The 22,052-nt window shown below is 37.8% G+C and overlaps 1 protein-coding gene and 1 non-coding gene across 4 annotated transcripts; both read right to left on the bottom strand.

Annotated features, from left to right (window-relative positions):
• Positions 1-1,381: 1,381 nt before the first annotated feature.
• LOC122652463 (beta-xylosidase/alpha-L-arabinofuranosidase 1-like) lies at positions 1,382-6,263 on the bottom strand. 3 transcript variants are annotated; one of them, XM_043846211.1, is made up of 7 exons: positions 5,668-6,263; positions 4,819-5,106; positions 4,363-4,532; positions 3,485-3,582; positions 2,818-3,168; positions 2,256-2,666; positions 1,382-2,053 (listed from the first exon to the last, which is right to left on the bottom strand). In XM_043846211.1, exons 1-7 carry the CDS (start codon positions 6,214-6,216, stop codon positions 1,482-1,484), a joined length of 2,439 nt encoding a protein of 812 aa, XP_043702146.1. In that variant the 5' UTR covers positions 6,217-6,263; the 3' UTR covers positions 1,382-1,481. The 3 variants fall into 3 exon arrangements, with proteins under 3 accessions (XP_043702146.1, XP_043702161.1, XP_043702152.1); XM_043846226.1 differs by having other exon boundaries at positions 2,256-2,662; positions 2,814-3,168; positions 4,363-4,535; positions 4,822-5,106; XM_043846217.1 differs by having other exon boundaries at positions 2,256-2,662; positions 2,814-3,168; positions 5,668-6,261.
• A 3,172-nt stretch (positions 6,264-9,435) lies between these two features.
• LOC122649309 lies at positions 9,436-9,537 on the bottom strand. The gene has a single exon (XR_006331269.1). It is a non-coding gene; the product is annotated as a U6 spliceosomal RNA (small nuclear RNA).
• Between the last annotated feature and the right edge of the window lie 12,515 nt (positions 9,538-22,052).

Raw genomic sequence — 22,052 nt, 5'->3', positions numbered from 1 at the left:
AGCTAACAATATTATTTGGACTAGTGGAAGTAAAACAAAGAAGGCTTAAGTTTCTTGTTGAGTTAGATCAATTGTAACTGTTCAGTTCTTTGTGCTACTTAATATGAGTAATTTTGCTCGGCTTTGCTGTGAAGTATAATCCCTTTCTCAGTATGTCATTTTTTTGTTCTACAGTCTCATCCTTTCTCATAGACATAATCTTTGCTCGTCATAGAACTGAGATCCAGCATACTGTTACCATACTTACTGGAGTCTCTCTTTCCGAATAAGTAATTGAGCCAAATAAGAATAAATATGCTTGAATAGTGATGAACATTTATGGTAAAATTCCCTAGTTGCAATCTGATGTCCAGACTTCTTGGTAGTTTGGATCCTTGTTAGCTGTCACACCAACTTTAGAACATTGCCCGTCTTTCAGATTATTGTGACTATTTCAACTACCGTACTGTCGAGCTCTTCATATAGATTGTCCGCTTCTTCCATGAGGTAGTCAACTAAAGAGTTTGTTTGAGAATTGCAACTCATTTCTGAGTTGTAACTTGAAAATGTGAAACTCAAAAGCATTCTAGCAAAGTTCTTTTAGACCAACAATGCAGACCTTAGGGCAGTGAACTCCAGAAGGCTATAGTCTGAGGTCTAAATTCCCATCCCTAAGTGGCACGTGTATATCTCCTTGGCTAAGCTTTGGTTTAGGCGCTGCATGGTCCATGCGTTACCTTAAATGTATTGGTCGTAATCAAGGATCACAACTACAAGACACCAAAATAATGTTGCGACTTCTGGTGCAACCCAATTTTGTTGTTTATATCCCTCTCCTGTCTCCATTGTTGTTTGTCCACCTTGTCTGTACTGCACTGTTGCTGAGTGTATCGTGCACAGGGAAGGACATCTATGGCATATTTCATCCTCTATTTCCTCAGTCTCTAGAGTTTGTCCTTGGAGGGTGTTCAAGCTAATGGTTACCCAACTTCACACGGACTATAAACCTTGTGAATATTGTTATTCTGAGCAGAGATAGTCTCTGCAATTCTGGCTAGGCCTGACCCTGTCAAATGCTCGGATTTACGATGATTGATAGTCGTGTGGTCAAGAAGTTCCAGGTGCAGGACCGAAAAAGGGCTGAGACTTGTTATTGAAGTCTGGTTGTAAATCTAGCCAAGCAATTGCATAGAAAATCCTTAACACGGCCATTCCTATATGGTCATGGAACTCGGTTTGGGGCTCTAATTGTTGTCCTAGCAAGATCATAATTAACTAAAACATGAAGTGCCAAGTCAACGTTTGCCGTGCATTTCCTGGATTTGGAATTATTAATTTTGTTTCAGGTTGCATTGGTCTTTGACAATAGAGAAAATTGATTACTACTCTGTAGACATACATGTTTTGAAGTTTAATTTCAGTGGAGGCTCTTATTAATCTTCGGAGAGAAGTTGGAGAGATCTTTTCTTCCCCAGCTTCATCTTTTACTTAGGAGAGCCAGTTCAGATCCCCACATTCAAGGAGTATTTCAAGCTCCCCACATGAAGAATATGTGACCCCAAGGCCACTTTTTGGCTTCCGAGTTCATCAACAATGCTCAAATCCTTGCAAACATCCACTTTGAACTTGACCAGTTGTTCACTTTGAGCTGTTAAGGAAACCTTCTGAAACCCTATCAAATGCTTCTTAGGAGCGTTGTGCACAGATGGGGGAGTGGAGAACAATAAAACTGTATGACTTCCACCCATTCTTCCCATGTTCTTTACTCTTAAATGAATGTCAAAAGCCAAGTTTTGGCAACTACTTTCAAGGGGCTCAATGGATTTGCATTCCTGAGACCGACAAACGTGATCCTCCTCCAAGGGAATTGAGACTAGCTTTGGTGCCAAGGCAAGGTGGTGACTGACTTTGGAGTAGCTCAGGCCATCGCCAAATGAATATACAGTTTTACCTGTATAAAACCGGTAAGTTCGGCCAGGGTAATCTGTGGCAGAATCTGCCCTCATGTTCATATTCGTCATAGGGACCTTGTCGACATACTCCTGTGGGTACCATGTCATAGGTAATCTTCCACCTGAAGAACAAGTAACAAGATGTCCATGAGAGTAAAGTCAAGCAAAGGGAAAGGGAGAAGCAGAGTTACTGGCACTGTAACATGAAATTAGTGCCCAAGTCTAAGCCTATGCATTGCCTTTCATAAGCTTCTCTTACCTTCAGCACAGAAACAAGCAATCAACAAAATCTCTCTGCAAGAACACAGGGATAGTATGACTTACTTGGATTGTAATGCCCGAAGATCACATCGGCCATAGCAGCACCTCCAGCTTCACCAGGGTAACCAACCCAAAGTATGCTTGTAATCTTGTGATCATCTTTAGCGAATGAGATATCCATCCCTCCTCCAGACATTATAACAAGAATCACAGGTCCCTTGGCTGCCTTTGCAACCTCTGTTACTAGAAGGGCTTGCTGTCCAGGGAGAACGACGTCAACCCTATCACGACCCTCTGCCTCAATAGATTGATCGGCACCTACCACCAAAACCGTGGCATCTGCTTGGCTTGCTATATTCTTAGCATCATCTAGTTGGGCAGTGGTACATGCTACATTGGGGCAACCTGGTTGATAGACAGTAGGAACCGATGCCGTCAAGCCTTGAAGAGGAGTTGTATATTTGCATGGAACACCTGCCAACATCACATTCTATAAGTTTAAAGGTTGCCAAACATCAAGAGATGCTTAAGAAGACTTTTATGACTCTGCTTAGAACACATTCTGAAATCCTATTCTTCTCTATTTTCTTGCTTCAGAATGCGTTTTAGACCAATAACACTGTACCTTCGTAGTTTCCGATCATGGTCTTTGTGACATTCGCATTCGGTCCAATCACTGCTAGAGACTTGATGGTGGTAGGTGATAATGGCAGTGACCCATGGCTGTTCTTCAACAAGACAATCCCTTGCTGTGCTGCTTCACGGGCCAACTCCTGGTTCTCTGGAGTGCAGACATCGTTTGGACCAAGCTTCCCGTAGAATTGCCTACTCGGGTTACCATCGAAGAAGCCGAGTCGCATCAGAGTGGCAAAATTGTTGGTGATTGCCTTATCAACGGCGGACTCATTCAATAACCCAGCTTTTATTGCAGCTTCAGTGTGTTGGCCGAGGAAAGTTCCACAGTCAAGCTCCAACCCTGTTGTTGGCAACAAACTCAAATTTTTGGTAAAGGCCTATAAGATGTTATGGGCGACCAGCCCATGAAGTAGCTGTTGTAATCAATAAGAGCCCATTAATCCAACCTTATAAATTTCCTAATCCGAACTGGACCCAAACCAAAACCGAATCTCATCTTACACGGTTCAGTTTCGGTTTAGACCTGTGGGTGCCATAAAATGATTCGGATTGACCGAAACTGGACCAAACCGACCATTATGAGACCCCTAAGAGTGATGATTAGAGTGATGAGCATGGAAGACAAATCTAAGAAGAGAAGTGCACAGTGCACTTACCGGCCATAATAGTCTTAGCCGCTGCTTCCTCCGGTGTTTTGGTGTAGTGTTGAGCGTTGTAGATCACATCTACCGAATCACAGTCTGAAACTATGTATCTGAAGCAACTCAAATAAAATCAATTTTTGAGATTATAAATAATCTGCACCCTAGTGCTAGTGGTCCCCACATTAAAGATATCCTCTTTGATCGGATAGTCTTTTCCCCAAAAGCTGTTTGTGGTTTAATTTTGGCCGTTCAATAGAGATCTAATCTACATACGCCCTCTTGCGATGGGTCCACAAAATGAACGACAAATTAGATTGGGAATCAACGATCACCAGTCATGGTTTCTTACAAAAAGATATGACCGATTCCTAAATAAAAGCACTAGAATCGTTGGAATATTCCTTGAATATGTCGATTTTAGGGTTTTTTTCAGATTAATTCAAGTCAATTCCGATCCGAATTGAAACATTGATTGCTTCTGTCACCAATTACGCATGTTAAAACCCTAGGCTGACCCATGACTTGCAACATTTAGTTGGAGTCCAAACACCAATTAAGAGACCCAAGAGAGAGAATTTTTGTACAAGACCCGTATGATTAGAAAAGAGAGAAGATGTGGGAAAGCATCCCTATACTATCGGTGTGGATTCGATCATGCATCTTCTCACATAATGAGCCATGGGGTTCATACTAACATTCTCTCTCTTATTCAGACTTTAGACCAATGCAGGCCCATGTATATAGATTGTAGAATGTAGATTCTTCCCCCCCACCCCCCCCCCCCACCGTAGTGTCATAGGAAACTCTCATCCTTAAAATTAGAAGAGAGGAAAAGAAAAGAGAAACAAATAAAAAAAAAATTATGGAAGAAAAGGAGAAGAGAGCCAGACCCAAGAAGTTTCCATTCATCCCTAATAACCCCAGCAAGGAGGTCCGGGTCTGCGCAGGTTGGTATTCCATTTACTTTGTTGAAAGAGCACATCACACTCGCAGCATTCCCGTCAATAACACAGCTCTTGAATGGTGGTTGAAATGTATCCTTCAAGTCCTGTTTGGTAACCTGTTACAAAGTCACAACCCAAAATCAAATTTTGAAAACAATTTTTATTCAAATCACAAAAATTGTAAAGCAACACAAATTAAGGCTGTTTATGGTATGAATTCTCGGAATAGATCCTGGGTCTAGAAAAACTTAAAACTCGACAATGCTTCTTTATTTTATCATTTCAGAATGCGTTTCAAACCCAGAAAATATATTCCAAAAATGAATACCAAACACAGCCTAAAATTAGAATGATAAAGTTTATTCCAAAAAAAAAAAAGGGGGTGATATCTTTATTGTTTACCACAGCATCGAAGTGGAAGCGATCAACTCCTTTCCAATTTTCAATATCATAAGCTGTGTAGTGCTTACAACAAGCAGCAACTTTAAGCTTATCAAAATCAAATTCATCTTTTTGTTGTAAACCTGTCACATATGCAGATCCATATTTGCTTGACAGTAATGGATCTTCCCCTGGAGTCTCCTGCCCTCTTCCCCATCTTGGATCCCTCAATATATTGATGTTTGGGCTCCAAAATGTTAACCCAGCTAGACCCACATTATACATTGCTCTTGCTTCTGTAGAGACCACCTACACAGTACATATATATCTACTCAACCTTCATTCCCATCCATTCATAAACAGTTTCATAAAAATCTCATAAAGTCACTTTTTTAATTTAAAAAAGTCTCCTTTTAGAACCAGAGACATCAATGTAAAAGAAAAGGACTTCAAAAAAATTATTTTTATGAATCCCTTTCTTCTTTCCCTAATAATGAAAGATCATAATAGCAACAGTAAAGTCTCCAATAAAGATAAAGGTGAATAGAGAAATAAAACATTAGACCACCCAGCATATACTAAAACATTTTGTGATTTTGAATCCATTCTTCAACTAAGATAAAAATTTACATTTTCTCTTTCATCTCTTGAACTCTGTTAAAACTGAAAAGATTGAAATTTGAATCGAACCCATCACTTGAATTTAAACCCATCTGTACTACGTGAAGTGACTAGAACAAAGCAGGATCTCTCTCTCTGTATCAGATTAGCTCAAAATTTGAAACCCATTTCCAAACTCAGATCTACATCAAACCTATGAAGCATTTTCATCAAATTAACAAAAAAAATCACTACACAGAGGAACAATACCTTTCCAATGGTCTCAAAGAGAGAGGTGTTGAAGGAAGCCGCAGTTAGGATAACCATAGGAAAGCTAGTGGCTCCAGGGACTACAGTAGAGAAGTGAGTGCCAGGACCAACGTAAGACACTCCATGTAAAGCTTCAGACCACCACTGGTAACACGGGATTCCGAGTCGACTCACAGCTGGTGCTTTACTCCCCAGAAATCCAATCTTCTCTTGCAATGTAAGCCTCTTCACCAAATCATCCGCCCTCTCAAAAATCCCCAGTGAAGAATGACAGAACGCATATGAACCCAACTCAGAATTATTACTAACATCACAAGCAAATACAGGAGATTCGCCTGAAACCCATCTCGAAGAACTAAGGAAAACAATGAACATGACCAATAAAATAGAACCAGAGCTTCTCATTGCTCTGTTTTGTGTAGAAGTCATGGCTCTTGGGACTAACAGAGCAGAGCTTCGAGAGGAGAAGAAGTGAATATATGTCTTATAATCCATGTTGTTTGTTTGTAGCCCGTGATAGAGATGTGGATAACATCCACGAAATTTCATTAAATTCTTATAGACTAGGTGGCCATTGAAGTTAGGGAAAGAATCCAACTTGCAGGAATTCTCATGGGCTTATGAGTGCTTGAAGATTTTTTTTTTCCCTTTCTTTTCAATTGTCAAATAGGAGCCATTCAAGTATTACTGTGACTCACGTGAGTAATCCAACGGTAGAGATTGCACTTCTGAAGCTAAAAGCCTCATTAGCCACTTTTGCACAGCTCGGCTGTAATCAGTAAAACTTCACCTAACTTCCTCATGTTCTGTCTTCGTCCCTCAGTTTTCTATGTAGGAAAGTGGATCTAATTAGGCAAAATTTCATTAAAGAGAACAAACTCTTTCTGATCCTTATGTGGTCCAGGTATACCTTGATTCAGACCTTATAATGCATGGATATAGTAGGAATTGGGATCCAGATCATAGTTAATTAAAACACTTGTGTTTTCAGTGTCTTTTTTTTTTACCCAAAAAAAAAGTGCTAGCTTCTTTTGCCGTTTTCTTAGTTGAGTAAAAAGATAGACGCATAAATCAAATTGCATCATCGTGATTTTTGTCTCATTATGTTTTTTTTTTTCATGGCATTCAAATATATCCAAAGATAAGATAAAAAATTGAAGCACGTTACACTATTTTGAGTGAAAAAAGAGTTTTTTTTTTCTCTTAAAAGTTTAGTTTTAATTGCTAAAAAAAATTTAATGTTATAAAAGTTTAAGACCCACACATCAAATATTAATATTTAACTAATAAATATAAGTTGATCTCACAATTTATGTGTGTATATTGTCATTTTTTGGTTCGATTTTTTTTTTTTAAATATAGTATTTAAAATCTCGTATCAGCCTTTTTTGTATTTTGCAAGTCCTGATATGTTACCATTCCGTTTAAATTCTAAGATGTTTTAAACACGTTGTATCAAACAATTTTGTTTTTGTATTTTAACTGACGATGATCTAGATCAAGAATAGTTTGGCTCGAGCAGCCGATTCGAATTACGATCAACAGAAAATGATGTTGAATTGACTTGATTAAGCTTCAAGATTGTTGTTATAACAAGTTTGGATACTCTCTCTCAACCTTATCTAACTAAAAGTGTCGGTGCATAACATGTTTGGATAATAACTCTTATTGCGCCCAAACTATGCAGAGCATGAGTACCTTATTCATGCCAAAAAAAGAAAAAAAAAAGAAAAGAGTAGTACTTTGGTACTATGGTTCTTTGGTTCTTGGCCTGACCTAATGAATACTAAATGGGTTTTTTACAATTACCATCCCAAAATCTTTACTATCTATTGTTATCCTCCTCCAAAAACTTTCAAACAACTTTACCCCCCTCTGATGAATACTAATTACTAATTGACCCCCACTGTTACATTTCCGTAACGGTGGGGGTTAGTCGTGACAGTGTGCCGTTGTCACGAATTTTTTAAGATCAAAATACCCTTTTGGGATGGTAATTGAAAAAAAAAAAAAAAAAAACCATCACCGTCCTTCTCCTCCTCCTCCTCCTTCTCCTTCTTCTCCTTCTTCTCCTTCTTCTTCCTCCTCCTCTGCAACCCCAAAATGTGGCTGCCATCAAACCAAAATCAAAGACCTTGGATGGAATGAAACCATGCCGTGAAATCTCTTCTTTCTCTCTCTCTCTCTGGTGAGGGGGATATGAGTAGAATAAATCTCCATTCCTTCAGCTGGGTTCTTCCAAACCAAGCTTAAGAGTCTGATTTTACAGTGATTCCTTGTATATTCTCTGGTGGAATTCATCTCAGTTTTCCCTTCTTGATTATTGTGTCGCTTGAAACACTCATTAATAATCAGAGAGACATCAAAATTAAGAAATAACAGCAAAATTTAAGCACCCACCACGTTAATGGATCCAGCTATTATTAGCATGAAGAGCAGAAAAGAGAGAGGAGCAAAATCCCATAATATATGCTAGCTCACTCATCTCTGTCCCTTTCAATGTGTTTGGATGCACCCATTAATGGAGACCTAAAAGCATTATCCACTACCCAACAACATTTTAGAATAAGTTCCCTTTCATGTCTCATCTTCCCCCCTTAATTATTTCACACCATATCGCCATTACAGGAATATCCGTTGCTCCAAAAGTCCAAATCCATCGATCATCCATTTTTTTACTTTGAATGACAAAAGCTTCCTTCACCCTTCCTTCATTCTTCCTTCACTCGGCGAATCCCAGAATCTTTCATCGAATAAGCTTATCTTTCTAATTACGTATTTTTTCTAACTTTCAAATTTAAAAGTGAAAGATTAAACGGCGCACATTGGTGGGGTATCTGATTCAAGTTGAATAGATTATTATCCTTCCTAAAAATGGGGAAATAATTCATGAAAAAGTAAAATTGAAATCAAAAGGCAAAAATTGATAATAAACAAACAAAATACAAAAACCCTTTCCTTCTCTTTTACGATATTAACACTGTACAAGTGTACATCCATCCATGGCGTCACGAAGAAATCATAAAGTAAAGAAAGGGATACAGGGGGAAATAAATAAAAGGAGGGTTTGCTCATTGGTGGGAGGATTTTAAATGTTCTTCTTCTCAGGCAGCAGTCAGAACAGTGGTAATTTAGGATTTTTATGTTCATAACAAATTTAGGGTTTACGATTCAAAATTTTTTCAGGAGAAGCTTGCGGGATCAGATGTTTACTGATGATCCTTTTATAGGTGGAGAGACTTCGGGGTGTGGTTTCATTCCATCCAAGGTTTTTGATTTTGGGGTTGCAGAAGAGGAGGAAGAAGAAGAAGAAGAAGAAGGAGAAGACGGAGAAGGAGGAGGAGGACAGTGAGGGGTTTTTTTTTTTTTTTTTTTACAATTACCACCACAAAGGGGCATTTTGGTCCTAGAAAATTCGTGACAACGGCACACTATCACGACTAACCCTCACCGTTACGAAAATGTAACGGTGGGGGTCAGTTAGTGATTAGTATTCATCAGAGGGGGTAATAGTTATTTGAAAATTTTTGGGAAGGTAATAATAGATAGTAAAGATTTTGGGATGGTAATTATAAAAAACCCATATTAAATAAATTCCTACTCTAGACTAAAAAGAAGAAGAAGGTTAGGGTTTAACCTGCTTCCTTCATAATTGGTCTTGTTATAGATCCTCTTGAAGCTTATTCATCAATTATAAGTTACATTAGTTCATAGAGAGGGGATTCATTCACAACACTCCACCTCCCATTCATGATTCGTCAAATAGGGAGGTATTTTTTGTATTTCTTGATTTGTGTTGTCATTCTTGTGCAGAGGTCATGCTAATTTTCTCTGTATCATTCCAATTTTATCGGATGACTCTAAAAACACAGTGTTTTTTGTATTTCAATGAGGTTTTTAATTATATTCATCAGCCGTCTTGTGCATGATTGTACATACGACCTTTTGCCTTGGTTCATTAACAATACTTGATCCTTTTTTTTAGAGAGAAGGTTCCCCACGACACTAGTGGGGTGGGATATGCATGCTATGTCAATGTTGGTACACAGATAATGGAATCATTTATATGGGATCCACATGGTCAGAGTAGGAGATCGAGGACAATAATAAAGAACGCCATGTAAAAGGAAAATAACACTTTACTTTGATGACTTGATAGAAGAACTTATGTTGGTGATTAGGTACTTGTTGCGACTCTAGGATCCACGAATAATACAAGTGTACTAGAATCAAATAGCTCGTTTGTTTCCATGTAAGAAATCTGAAAAGGTCCTCTTTGTTTCAATAGAATTTTCGTGTAAATAATATTTCATTTGAAATTTTTAAATTGAGCTCAAATTTTATAGATGAGTGTCCCCCCAGGTTTCCTGCTCACATGTTAAGTTTTAGCTTAATCAAAATTAGTCAAGTGGCAAGCCAATCTTTCTATAGGACAACCAAGAGAATGCACAAATTATTGAGAGGGTGCATGGACACACATAAGAGGATGTATGATTGGATTGGATTCAAAATTTAGGCCAATTTACATTATTCCTAAGATATTTAATAGGCAGAATTGTCACACCATTGCTCCAAGTAATATAACAAGTAATGTTTGTCAAAAGATTTCATGTTTACATTGTTGTCAGAAAAAGGAAAAAAAAAAAAAAACGTTTAGGTCAATGACCTGATCTTTCATACAGTTAGATCTAGATGTCAAATTACTATCATGTCTCAATTATATGGTCTACCATATATGATATTTCTCTATTATTTTTTGAATGATCGTAATTCATCGAACAAAATTAACTTATTAAGCATTCGATCAGATCAATCCAAGATTAGCATGTCCACTAATTTTTTTCGTCTACGGTTCCCTGACCGGTGTGGTTCCCTAGTGCCTCTCACAAGAGGAGGGTGGACCCCACCTGGGCAGAGTATTCAATCAAGTGCCCGGGTGGATCCCACCCCCCTCTTGTGAGAGGCACTAGAGAACCGCATCGGTCAGGGTACCGTAGACGATAACGACTCGCATGTCCACTTAATCAAGAAACAAAGGTACACGGTAGATAGGGATGCATCATCAAGGGCCTTTATCTCATTGAACTAGAGCTACGACTGTGATAATTGATCAGATCCAAAGGCTTCGATGGAAGAAGAGAAGTCCATCCATATACATATCAGTTAGGTACCTCCAATACAATACATTAGGTACCACCGATACGTATCAGTTAGATACCTTCGATACATAATTGGTTAACCATCAATATCAACCGTAGCTGATACTATTATGAATTGAATTGACTGATATAGTTATCCCATTTCGATACCTAAAATCATGTTCTAGATGGGGTTGGCTTTCGGCAAACTACATCCATATTTAATTTTTTTTTTAAATAATAAAAAATTAGAAGAGACGGCTTGTATGAGTTGTATCATTCCAATGTGTACAACTTTTCAAGGGAGCTATCTTGTTTGTTTTCTCTAACCACAAAAATGGAAAATTATCAACTCAATTTGTTTGCCCGTCAATTTTTTTAATTCCCTCTAATAGAAAGGAGATGGACCCCATTCGAACAATGTGTTCGGACAAGGGATAGTGTAGTCATTTTCATCCCTTATTAGATAAAATTAGGGAAATTGAGGAAATTGAGGGGATAAAGATCCCACAAAAATGTCCAATACAAAGAGGCTTATCTCAGGGAATCATATCTGAACCAAAACTCCATAAAGGTTACAATGAGATCCGGAGTTTTCAGTAAAAACGACAAGATACCATAGTAAGGTTACTGAGTTACTCGCTACAATATGCAGAAGTGGAGCTGGATCCATTATGGGTAGGGATGTAAACGGATCGGATTCGGATCGGATACGGATCGGATGTGATCGGAGCCGGATATTCCCTGGTCGAATACGGATACCTCTAAACGGATTCGGATGCGGATCGGATTCGGATTTTCGACCATCCGTTTACATCTCTGCCTTGTGTAACCCGGACCTTCCTCCCCCTAGCGGATACAATTCACTCTCAATCCATATCTCTTAGATCATGATTCTCTTTTCATCATATTCTAGAACTTATTTAATCTTCAAAAACCCTTGAAATCATTATTTACTTAATTTTTTATTATTAAGTATTCGGATTTTTTTTTGGATGGATTTTAATCGGAGTATTCGGATTATTTTCCGGATATCTCTAAACGAATACGGATGCCCCTAAACGAATACGGATGCGAATTCGGATTCGGATTTCGATTATCCATTTACATCCCTAATTATGGGTTTGGCCGAAACTTATATAAGGTTGACGCTGACCCGATGGAGCTTTTAAGGGTAGGCCTGTACCGTTGAATCTAGACATATATTGAATTAATGATTTGTATTTTGTGCATTGGGACCCATCAAGACAAAGTTCCATATGGCATTTAATATATTTAATGAAGAAAAAAAAAAAGATTTGAATAATCCCAGCTCAATGTGAGAGGGTGATATATCATAAATGTGTTTTTTTTTTTTTTTTTTCCGTTGTCAGATTCCAAATGGGGTTTTTCTATTCATATGAAACTGCACTCGGGCAGTGTAGGGATCCCTCTCCAGACCGATTTTCATAAAATTGGTGTATGAAAGATAATAAACACTTTGGATAAGTGCATAAAAATTGTATGTTTCTATCTAATGGTTGAAGTGTTTCATATCCATTTAAGTATGAAATCCTTCATCATTGATGCTCTCGCTGAAAAAAAAAAAAAAAAAAAAGATACCAGCTTGCAAATTTATGAGCATGCCTTCTTACATCTCTCTATGGATTCCACTCTCTCTCTTTTCATTAAAACCTCTTATTGGGTGATTCAATTTCCCAACCCCCCTCATTGGTGGAAAACTACACACACACACTCTTTCTCTCTTTTGGAATGGCTCCCTCTCCCAACAAATATATAAGTTCTTACAATGTTAGGGGTAACAAGTGACAAAAAGGTTTACCAAAAAAAAAAAGTGACAAAAATAAAAGGGAATACCTTGTTGTCACTAAAGTTGTGAATTAACAAATTGTAAATTTGTAATCTTAATTTTTTATTCTCAAAAGTTATTTAATAATATAGATAAAACTTAAAAGAGAGTTCAAAATGTTGAAAATTATTCAATATAGCATTTAATGCAAATTTTTATATGACATAACCAGTATTTGCCTTCATTAAAAAAAAAATTGTACTTAAAAGACATTACAGTGAGATTACAATCTTAAAAAGTCGTTTTTCTTTTAATCATTTTACACATGATCCATACCATTACATTAATGCTAATTTTTTTTTTTTTGATAGCCCTACTATAATCTAAGGGGAGGGAAAGTGTGAACCAGGAGGCTTGGAAACCAATTTGCAAATCTCATGATTGCAGTAGTCTATGGTCTTCAAGACAAGGTCAAGTGACGTTACTCATCCAATATACAACATTGTTTGAGCATCATTTGCAATTATGGTTTTAGTGCATGGTATCGAAACGGATATTGGCAACATGCAAAATCGATACGATACTGATATGGTATCGACCTGAATCAATTTTATCGGATAAAATTATCCCTGAATTTTCTTTAAAAATGAGTTTTTTGATCATTTTATCCCTTGTCCATACTATGTTACTGATATGGTATCGACATAATATCAATATCGATGACTAGCAAAATCAATTCGAATCGATACAATATCGATACTTAGAACCATGTTCGCAATACAATACGGTTAATATTTGCCATTTGGAACACATCAAAGCAACCCCTTGGAGTGATTCTGCAATCTACCGCTAACAACAAGCCGCCGGGCATATTCAAGCGGAGCTGTAAAGTGGACAAAATGAGCACAGCAAGGTCAAATAAGGACAGAACAAAAAAAAAAGTAAATTAGGTAGTAGACAAGTCAGCCAGTTGGACGGTCGCTGCCCGTGATTAATTGGCACATTGGCGGGAAGCCGAAATAGTCAAGCGTTTGAGAAAGAAAGACACTGAGAGCTAATTAAAGGGTTGCCGAGTGTCGGCCAAGGACAGAGAGATTGCTAAGTCCTAAGGGGTTGGGCACGTCGGCCAAGGTGTATTACCCACAAAAGTATTAAAAAAACCAAAAATGTTCTTCCCCAAGGTGATTGGATGGGGCTCCTCTATAGCGCGTCAAGGCGACGGCCTGCAGCACCTGGGCATGCAGTCCAACCATCCGATGTGCACGGGACGCCTTGCCGTGCCACGGTCCTAGGTGATTGGCCTGATCATGGTTCAAATATGATTTTAATATACGGTATCGGCATTCATATCAGCAACTTTGACAGCCGATATTCATACTAATACATATCAGTATTGATTCGTATCAATCCAATGCGGGAAAAAAAATCCACTTTTTTTTTTTTTACTTAAAATTTAGGGTTCATAGGCGTTTCACTAATACCCTATCGATCTAGTATCAGTTATATTTGGTTGTTTCACCAATATCCGCAGTCTAGTATATAGGGTTTACAGCCGTTTCACTGATCCCATATCAGTCTAAGTATTTGGTAAATCGATCATGGCTGATATGATACCGATACCTAAAACCGTGGGTCCAAGGAATTGATATTGTATTGGCTGATAGTACAAGCGTTAGTCAATTATCAATACCAATATAATATGGATACAAATCAGGAGTATCAGTCAAGATTGGTTTATTTTGAATTTGCGCCTAATACGGGTCAATATCAATCAAATCCATATCGATACTTTTCAGCTTGCAACTCGCATGGGTTAGTGAAATGACCACACCACCCCTTCCCTTAGAAGCCCATGTACATTGTCCCAACCCGCCCACAGGCCCACAGTCGAGCCTCACTAAAGCCCATGGACTTAGGTCATTGGGCTATGAAAGGCCCATTGTCTAGAACTCTCACCTGTAAGAGTCTAGATATTACTAGAAAAACCCTTAGAAGCAAGAAAGTTTTAGAGGACACTTGTATATGACTAAGGATGGAGCAGGTTTCTAAAAAAAAAAAAATTGTAGGAAATTTCTAGATCCCTCCATTAAGGAGGTGGGAACCTTCTAATCCCCTTAGCTAGAATGTTCCCAACTAGTTAAATGGGGGAGGGGGGGGGGGATACTTGTATATGTCATAGTCATTCATTTGGTTAAGGCATCCATCAAGCCAGTCTTGTATCCAAAGCTTTTTTTAAGTGCAATAAAGCTTCCATTCACTCAAACTCTCTGGTGTTCACTCTAGTTCTCTCCCCTAGTCCCTTAAGGTGCAGAGTAAGGTTGACTTAGAGCTATTAAAAATGCTAAGTTCCGACATAGTTGATTTAGCGAGTCTAAACCCATGATAGCATGCTCCCATTGGTCCTCGCGCTAGTGCAGGACCACGTAGCCTGACAACAAAACCCTTTCCTAAAATAAAATAAATGTTAATTATAAACGTCAAAACATGCTTTACTAGAAACCCTAAGATGCAACACATGGAATCTACCTTGATAGGTCAAGTTGGCATTCTCATATCCTTATTTTTGGCAATGCATAGCTCTTTGGATCATTTCAATTATTAGATAGATAGGGACTCCATAGTTGGTCACATTTCAAAATTGTTAAGGACAATTGATTTTTTAAAAAAAAAAAAAAACCCAAAATCAAACTACTCCTTAACGGTTTGCATCCATTGGGATAAGACGGATACAATATTTTGGTCATTCATGGGGGGTGATCATTTCGTCCATCCCTCATGTGTCTGGACGCATCCTGTGACCTAAAAAACTAATTACAAAACAAGTAGATGGAAAAAAAAAAAAAGGTTAAACTTACGTGTTTTGTAATTAATTTTTGTACATAGTAAATCTTAGCAATTTTTCCCAAAATTTATAGATAAATTATTTACCAAACTACCCTCAAGATGCTATTTTATGGATTGATGATAACCAACAACCATTGCTTATGCTTTGAGAATTATGAAGGATATACCTGTCTCAATCAAACAACACAAGAATGGAATTGTGTTATCCAAATTAATTAATTTATGTGGCTATATCATGAACTTATTATTATGGCTTTGCATGAAGAGATGCACACCTTTCGATAGCTATGCAGTCTACATTTGTTAAGATCAGAAAGCACAGCTTACGCACACACATACGCACCCACAAAAACAAATTATTATTTGATTTGATGAATCGCCACCAATTTTGACTGAATCAGATAAAGGCTACAAAGGACCAACATGGACTGACCATGATTTTGGCGGATTTCTTTTTGGAAAAGATTTGGTGATTCTTTGCTTCTCCAGTTGGTCAAGGAGTTAGGACTCCAATCATGCTGGACGTCACCACATCCACATCCGAGCCAAAAGGATCTTGTGCAGCACTCTGCCCAGGCTGCACGTGCAGCGCCAGACAGTGGGGCATGAAAAGATTGCCTCATCCCTACTCGGGTAAGGCACTCGGGTAGGGGTAAGGCGATCTCTTCACGTCTCGCTGTGTCTGACGTTGCACGTGCAGCCCGAGCAGGGCGCTGCACGTGCAGCCTGGGTAGGATGCTGCACAGGAGTCGAGTCCCATTGTGTCTGGCGCTGCACATGCAGCCCGTGCAGGATGCTACATTAGAGCCGAGTCCCATCCACATCTCTCTCTCATGCTTCAAGAATCGGGAATCGGATTGATGAATCAGTCATGATCAATCTCGATTTTGGCCAATTTGATATGACTGATGCACATCTAAAAGTTTTAGAATCGCTGTGTTTTTTCAGATTAGGAATCAATTCTAGGGTTCTTGTGATCAATTCTTACTGATTTTGATCTAATCGATAGCAATAAATTCTGCTTTTTAAAACCTTGCTCATAGGGGTGTAAGTTTGGCCCCGCCGGCCCGAACCCGCCCTGAGCTCAAACAGGGTTTGGGCTGAGATATTTGGCCCTGAGGGCAGGTCAGGGTTGGAAACTTCTGGCCCTGAGTTAGGGTCGGATCGGGTTAGGGTTGAGGCCTCGAGCTAAGCTTGGCCTGACCCGGCCCGACCCTGATTTAAGCTATACTATAAAATATATATTGATATAAATTATACATTATGAACTTTAAATTTCACCCATATTTTTTTATATAATATACTATATATGAAGACAATAAGTGTTATAATATAATTTATTATATTGTTATTTTATGTAAAATTAATAAGTTCTTCCCAGCCCATTCCAACCCATGCATTTCTTTCCCCCTCCCCATGATCAGGGCCAATTAGGGTCGGGCCGGGGGCGGGTCAGGGTTGAATTTTTCTGGCCCTGAGTCAGTGTCGGGTCGGGCTTGGGCCCAGCTAAGGGGACTTAGGGTTGGGCTAGGGTTCTATAAAACCCGGCCCAACCCGACCCTGTTGCAGCTCTACAGTTGCTCATAAGGTTTGATTTTTTACTCGTAGAAGAGAACTGCAAGAAAAAAGGGATGTCAATCGGTCGATTTGGTCTAGGACTGAAATGATTTCGGACTCATTATGGGTGAAATCGAAGCCGATCCGATAAGGAAAACTTTGGTTTTGATATAAAAATGATTTATTTTGGTTTCTTCTTATCTGGGTATTATCAGTTTGATATCCGTTTCGGTTTATAAGCATGTATATATGTGAAAATTATGAATAATATATATATATATTTTTTATGGGTTTCAATTTCTTATAGGTTTTGATCCAGTTTTGTATCGATTTCGATCCAGTCTTCAATTTCGGTCATCTGTTTTTTTACCAGTATTATAATACCCCAGACTAAAACCAACCCAATAAGCAATCGGCTTTGATTTGAACCGGGTTTTTCAATCAGTTTCAATCATTTTGACTAATTCGATTTAATGTTTAACACCCCTACCTAAAGAGAGAAATCATGCCCATGGAAGGAGAGGGGGAGTGGGGAATCGTTGTCCCCTTCAATTTGCTGCCCCCTCCAATTCCTCCAATTGCTCACATGGGGGTGGAAATGACCACCATATCCCTTGCCCGAAAACACTGCCCAATGTAGGGTCCACTCCCCCTTATTAGAGGAATTGGAGGTGCCCGTGAATTGGAGGTGATAATTATTTGATAGTGGGGTGTCAAAAATGAGATCGGGCTAATTTAACGAATCGAAATTGATCGGACCAAATTGAGATCGATCAATGGATTTCTTATTGGTTCACTCTTAATTTTGATTTCTAAGATTCGATAAAAGATAGGAATTGATCGGATTGGCCGATAAGATAGGTAGAAATGATCATTTGGATTAATCGGAAAAGCCCGATAAAGTCCACTAAGCTAAAAAAAAAAAATTTTGGTCGAAATAATTTTTCCTCTTTTTTTAATATATGAAAAATCAAGACCGGAGATTAAACCCTGGTTGGCTGTCTATTCACCATGGAATGTTACTTTCAACCACAATCTTAAAAAGTTCAAAAAAGGAAAAAAAAAGAGTTTAAGTAGTGGGAACCTAATTAAGCATAAATTAATCCCAAACGTCAGCATTAAAAAGGTTTAAGACTTAAGAATTAGCAACAATATAATCTGACTATCTAAAAGTTTTATAATAAAAAAAGATTAAGAGAATAATTTAAGAAAAGTTTGAATGTATCTGCCAAAGTATCTGTATCGATAGATTAAAATAAAACCAGTAAGTCAATTTTAAGAGACGTGTTAAAGACACAGAGAGATGTACAAACCTAAAAATTCTTGTGTTTAATTTTCTAAAAAAATGTGCATTTGAGAATCATAATATGTTCTAAGACAACAAGGGGCCAAAGTTAGAGTCCAGCTCCTATTCTTGTACGAGAACGTACGAGAATGGGTGTGAGCCGCTCAGATGACATCCATCATGAGTGGGTCCCATATTATAGATGCTATCGAGCGGCTCACATTTATTCTCTTACGTTCTCATACGAGAATGGAATCCCGTTTCCAAAAATTTTATCAAATTAAATAGAGTACTTACTAACAAATGTGAAATTGAAATTTGTATTGATATTGAATTGGATTACATGGCATTCTCTATTTTATTGCTTCTTCTAAAGAATTAATTGTTTCATGAGCGGCTCCTCTAGATGAAAGAAACTTGGTTTTGTTGTCAACCACATTATGTGTCTATATTTGTCATCAATCTATTTTTAGTGCAATATTTTTATAGCTTTGAAATTTTCAATCCTTTATTTTACCACGTGGTCAATTTTAATTTGAACAAAATTTGAGAATCCCAAATTCATTCCACGTGGTAGGATCAAGGCCCATCTAAAGAACTCTCTCCAGACGGGGCCGTCTAGAAATTCCAAACCTATAAAATAAGGTGAACCTTTTTTATAGTTTGGCCTTTAAAAGTCATGTAGAGGCGGATTTGTATCCCCTCAATTTGCCTGTCCCTCAATTTCTTCAACTACATCTAATAGGAGGACAAAGATAACCATCCTACCCCTGCTCGGAATGGGGTCCACCTCACTTTATTAGAGGAAATTGAGAAAATTGACAGGCCGACAAATTGAGGTGATATTTTTCCATGTGGAGGCTCTTTTGGTTGGATTAACTATTGCATAGGATTATGGAAAGTGTTTCTAGGTTAGATTGACCATTGGATGAGATTATGGGAAGGGTTCCCGTTGAATTCAACACTTGTCAATTTTGGTTTCAATCAATACCATATGATTCATAGACCCACTTTCCCTTCCTCCATGTTGAAGAGAGAATCTCTTCAACCATAGGATTCATTTAGACTAATGGAGGGAAGATTTCAAACAATAGGAGGTGGAAGCTAATAATAAATCCAGATCCAATCATATCATAGAATCACATCACTAATAGCGAAGGAAAACATAATCCACGATTCATTACTATCAATAGTGGACAAGAGTTTCTCCCAAAGACCTAATCTATCAAAGTTGAATTGTCAATCACTTCTCGAATCTTAATATTTTTGTGTGAGAATAAGATTAAGCAAGAATATTCAAAACTGGTAGATGACAATGTCGACATATCGCCAAATATTAAACACCAATAGAACTACCACATGATAGATACTTAGGCCAAATATAGATCATCTCGTACAGTTTGACATTAAAGGGAGAGAATCAGTTCTACAAGGGGCCGAAAAATATATATTTTTTATTGATGAGATAACTCTCAAATTTTATGAATTAATTTAAAAAAATGGAGAAAGTTTTTCATCGCCTTGACCATGATTTGACCTTATAATTGAACTCTTCAGCAGGTGAGATTCATAATTAACTTGTGCCCCGTATTGTACCAGGTAAAAAATAATATCCTTCCCTAGATGTCGTGGTAAGATGTTCTCTCTTCACAATGGGTGAAGGAAAACTAGCATTTATAATAGATAGAAAGTTTGTTGATAGATACCAATATTGCAAAAGATCTGAAGGTATCACCCGAGCATGCTAGTAAGGACCATAACCCATTGATCATTAAGGCTGTGTTTGGTATGCATTCTCAAAACAGATTCTAGGTCTAGAACACATTTTTCATTAAGGCTGTGTTTGGTATGCATTCTCAAAACAGATTCTAAGTCTAGAACACATTTTGAAACCCGATTTTTCTCTATTTTCTCGTTTCAGATACTATTCTAGATCCAAAATCAATTCCGTGAATATATACCAAACACAACCAAAATCTTCAGATTAAGTGCCCTCTTCACCCTCCCCTCTCAATTTTATAAGAAAATATTTTAAAATAGTACTGAAGATCTATATTCACATACGTTAAGGCACGTAGACTTATCACCTAAGCAAAGTTTTGGTTTTGACCTTTGAACGAGGATGGGTTGGGATGATATCGAGCTTGTGCAGGTTTCTGTATTCTTGGGTTTGAGTTATTTTATCATCTTAGTATATGAATATATTACAACTTTGCAACTGCGACATTACAACAACTACACCTAAAAAACATCGAATTATAGCAATCTTTTATTTATTCTTGTACATATATTTACAAGTACTTCCGTGATACAGGGTGCATCTTGTTGTCAACAAAATAGTGAAGTCAGAAATTGTAGCTTTCTTTTGATTGTCCCTTGTTTTATTCTTAATTTAATATAGAATTAATAAAGGGTTTTTAAAAGTTGCACGTTTTTTGAGTAAACACGTGAAATAAAATGACAAGATTTATATTCATTGGAAAAAAAAAAAGTGTCATACTAAAAAGGACAAAAATGTAAAGTTACACTTATTTTAATCAACTATGATTACAACGGACCTTCTAGGCTCCTATTACATATTGATATTAAAGGTGTCAATTGGCCGATTTAATTTTTTATCGGTCTTCAGAAACCCCAATTCAAAATCGTTCAATAAGGATTTGATTTCGGTTAGGTCTCGTTTTGTCCGGTCCAACTGGTTCGACTTGAATTTTGACACCCTTTGTTGGTAGTGGACTATGCTAGCAGTAGTCTTCAATATCTAGACTATGGTTAGTTTGTGAATGTAAATATTTGCATTTTTAGATATTTATATTAGACTTATTCACTTCCTTTAATCCCAAGGTGCGGGCAAAAAAATAAGGATATCCATATAAGATATATGTCGCTATTAGAGTTAAAACATGTTGGAGAAATGTTCTCTGTGAGAGAAGTGTGGCCCTGTGCAATGGGAGTGCGTGTGGCGGCATTAATAGGGCGGTCATTACATTATTATACTAGTGGAAACAAAATATGTGTATGATTTTGAGTTGAAGAAGGTTGAGTCAAACTTAATGACCCAACTCCAAGCATGTAGAAGTGTATTGGACTTTACCTCTAATATTTTCAGCTACTAAAAATGTTTTGATCCATGCCTTGACTTCTTTTTTTTCTTTTGGGTGGGAGTGGGGGAGGGGGGGCTTGCTAGTGTCACGAGAAACTTAATGGAGTAGCATTAAGACTCCAATAACAATGGGCCTTGGGGTCTCACAGCAATGGTGAAAATATGATCGGTAGGCTTCTTATGATGTTAGGTCTCTCTCTCTCTCTCTCTCTCTCTCTCTCACAAACACACACATTAGTAAGACTCTTTGTTTCCCACTTGCAAAGTTTCCTTTATTTTGATATTTGAAAGGAGAAAAGATACACCTGAAGCTAATTGAGTTTGTTGCCAAGAGAAGTTGGTACAATACTTTTTCCATTATGTTACTATTTCAATTTTACTTCACTCCCAACTAAAGTGGGCCTAAATTTCATGAATGCTCTTTTATCCATCAATCCTCTTCTCTCCTTGCAGATCAGGCTACGAACCCACCCTCACAAAACATCCATGGCCCCATCTTCACGGGCTGGAGATAGATATTTTTCTTTGGGGAAAGCTTTCCTACACCAGAAACTGAAACTGAAGGGTCAGCCACCATCCTAGGGCAATTAAACACTCTCCCACTGGGCCATTTTCTCTTATTTACTTCCTTCTTTTGGGTACTTGATGGGCTAATCCCAAGCATACATA

The sequence above is a fragment of the Telopea speciosissima genome, chromosome 1 (assembly GCF_018873765.1).
Source record: "Telopea speciosissima isolate NSW1024214 ecotype Mountain lineage chromosome 1, Tspe_v1, whole genome shotgun sequence".
Taxonomy (NCBI): domain Eukaryota; kingdom Viridiplantae; phylum Streptophyta; class Magnoliopsida; order Proteales; family Proteaceae; genus Telopea; species Telopea speciosissima.
This window is presented reverse-complemented; position numbering and strand designations above follow the sequence as displayed.

Bases quoted from the DNA above. Each gene is read 5' to 3' on its own strand.
- LOC122652463 (XM_043846211.1), bottom strand. From the start codon at position 6,216: ATGAAATTTCGTGGATGTTATCCACATCTCTATCACGGGCTACAAACA. The intron at 5,107-5,667 runs GTATTGTTCCTC...TGTACTGTGTAG, and splicing joins TCTTTGAGACCATTGGAAAG to GTGGTCTCTACAGAAGCAAG. The intron at 3,583-4,362 runs GTCTGGCTCTCT...GAGTTGCTTCAG, and splicing joins GATGAATGGAAACTTCTTGG to ATACATAGTTTCAGACTGTG.